This window comes from Borostomias antarcticus, assembly GCF_949987555.1.
Source record: "Borostomias antarcticus genome assembly, chromosome: 10".
NCBI lineage: Eukaryota > Metazoa > Chordata > Actinopteri > Stomiiformes > Stomiidae > Borostomias > Borostomias antarcticus.
Window position 1 is genome coordinate 20,519,087 of NC_140243.1, and position 2,500 is coordinate 20,521,586.

The 2,500-nt window shown below is 44.1% G+C and overlaps 1 protein-coding gene across 1 annotated transcript in view; it reads right to left on the minus strand.

Annotated features, from left to right (window-relative positions):
• Positions 1 to 31, minus strand: part of LOC311314639 (C-type lectin domain family 2 member L) — a 4,421-nt gene extending 4,390 nt beyond the window's left edge. Inside the window, exon 1 of the mRNA XM_084445071.1 lies at positions 1 to 31. This exon is cut by the window's left edge and continues 107 nt beyond it. Within this exon, the coding sequence (XP_084301197.1) occupies positions 1 to 8 (8 nt within the window). The 5' untranslated portion in view covers positions 9 to 31.
• Positions 32 to 2,500: the final 2,469 nt, after the last annotated feature.

The following is a 2,500-nucleotide window of genomic DNA, read 5'->3' on the forward strand; positions in this document are numbered from 1 at the left end:
ATATACATCGTGGATATTCCTGCTCGGTCAGGGATCGCCTACTCGTGTTGGTATCCCCGATGCCAGACTGCAGTGTGAGAGACCATCCTCTCCCTAGCAACGCCTGCCTTTCTTGAATATATAATTAATTCGTGAAACACAATACTTTACTCTCTCTCTCTCTCCCCTCCCTCCCTCCCTCAAAAGACCCAGGAAAACATTCCATTGAGCTCTTGTTTGGTCTAAACAGATTGGGCTGCTGTTCCAAGGTCACATGAGGTCAATTTGCTTGTCTGAAAAGAGTCTTGTTGAAAGTGAGCTATGACCACTTAGTCTTATGGAACGACCTTCTGAGGGGGTTTTTCTCCAACTAATATTCAATCTTTCTATCTCAACAGGCATATATATGTAAATCTGGAAATGTCCATTACATAAAGGTGGTGATAGAAATGACCTAAATAATAAACCAATCTCCAGGCTATGGGCTCATCCACCATACTACACTACACACTCTGTACATACTCTCTCCACACTCCACTCTGTATATAGCATGTACAGTATGTTGCATTTGGGCCTCCCTCTTTTTAAGTATATCGTAATTTGCCCAATGCACTGTATTTTGTTTGCAGTTTTTTTGTTTGCGCTGTTTTTTGTACTGTTTGCACTGCCATGTCTTTTGACTGATTTTACCCATGCTTATATTTTAGTTTATCATAATGCATATTATGCTTTATTGTTGCTTAATTTTATTGTTTTATTATATTCTGCTGATATTTTATTGTGACATTTTATTGTGCTTTACTGCTTTGTCATCTTGGCTACGTTGGAAATGAGGGCAGTCGTCAATTGTAACCCTGAGAACTAAATAAAGGTTATTCTATAAACTGACCCCACCGTTTGCATGCAGAATACTGGACTAGGTAGAAAAGCTCAAATAGACCATGCATACTTTTTAGTGCAGATTATGAGCAGATTATGATTATCAGCCTACAGGCAGATGGGAACTCCAACAATACTCACAACAATGATCAAAACCAGGTCCAAAAATAAAACCCAGAACCGTGAGAATGGCACTTTCACAACAACGCTTTACTTAATAACTCTTTCAGTCTCTCTCTATCCCTCTCTTCTCCTCTTTTTCATGGCCTTTCAGTTAACAAAGGGAGTTCTCTCAATCTTTTCTGTCCTCTCTTGAATGCCCATTATTCATCCAACTCAGTGGCCTTGTGGTTAGAGTATCCGCCCAGGGATTGGGAGGTTGGGGGTTTGATCCCTGGCCGAGTCATACCAAGACTATTAAAAAAAAATGGTACTCAATCCCTCCCTGCTTGGCACTCGGCATCAAGGGCTGGATTGGGGGTAAGTCCCTGCAACATACTAGCGTCATGTCCAGGGGGTGGACTTGTACATACTAGCGTCATGTCCAGGGGGTGGACTTGTACATACTAGCGTCATGTCCAGGGGGTGGACTTGTACATACTAGCATCATGTCCAGGGGGTGGACTTGTACATACTAGCGTCATGTCCAGGGGGTGGACTTGTACATACTAGCGTCATGTCCAGGGGGTGGACTTGTACATACAAGCGTCATGTCCAGGGGGTGTAGTTGTACATACTAGCGTCATGTCCAGGGGGGGTACTTGTACATACTAGCGTCATGTCCAGGGGGTGTACTTGTACATACTAGCGTCATGTCCAGGGGGGGTACTTGTACATACTAGCGTCATGTCCAGGGGGTGGACTTGTACATCAAGCTGCCTCACGCTAAGGATTCAGGAGATAGGCTCCTTCTCTGGGGGGCATTGGTTCGAGGACCATTGGTTCTTAACTAACGTACTCTAGAAATGGAAGGTGACATTTCCTTTCATTAAATCAAAGTGAAAAACGTTCCAGTTATGTTCTTTGACCAAGGTTTTTGGCCCAATTTTAACAAACAGGACAGAGAAGTGAAGTGCATTTTGTGTAACATAGGCCTAGAAGAACCGAACAGATGAAGCTAAAAGGTTGCAAATCCTAACATCTTTTTTTTTTCATACATTTTATTTTAGGACAATCACACTTTGTAAAGCACATTATTTACTGTCCTATTCCATAAGGAGATTGAGCCTGACTGCTGGTGGTGTTCGAGGGGCTCATGGACCGTACCTCGTCTGTTCCTAGCTGAAGGGTCCCCCGGTCTGGCACTGGCATAGATATCCTCCGTTGGAACTTGCAGTGAGGAGTAGACGGTTTCTTCTGCTTCCTCTCCTGCCAGACAGGCTATACAGAGAGAGAGAACCTTGAACGTGGGTTCTTAAACCAAACCTGAACAGAGATATGAGATTGTTCGAGGCATAGTCCTTGTGTGATGCAGTTGTCCAGTGCCTGTGTTCAGCATACCTTCAGTCTCTGGTCTCTCTCTTCCCTCCTCTTCCACTCTCTCCTGCACGAGCTGCTGCATCTCCATCTCCCACGGTCTCTCTTTCTCTGCCTTTGTCTCTCTGACTTTCAGTTTCCCCAGAAAGGCCTTTGAGCTCGTCTA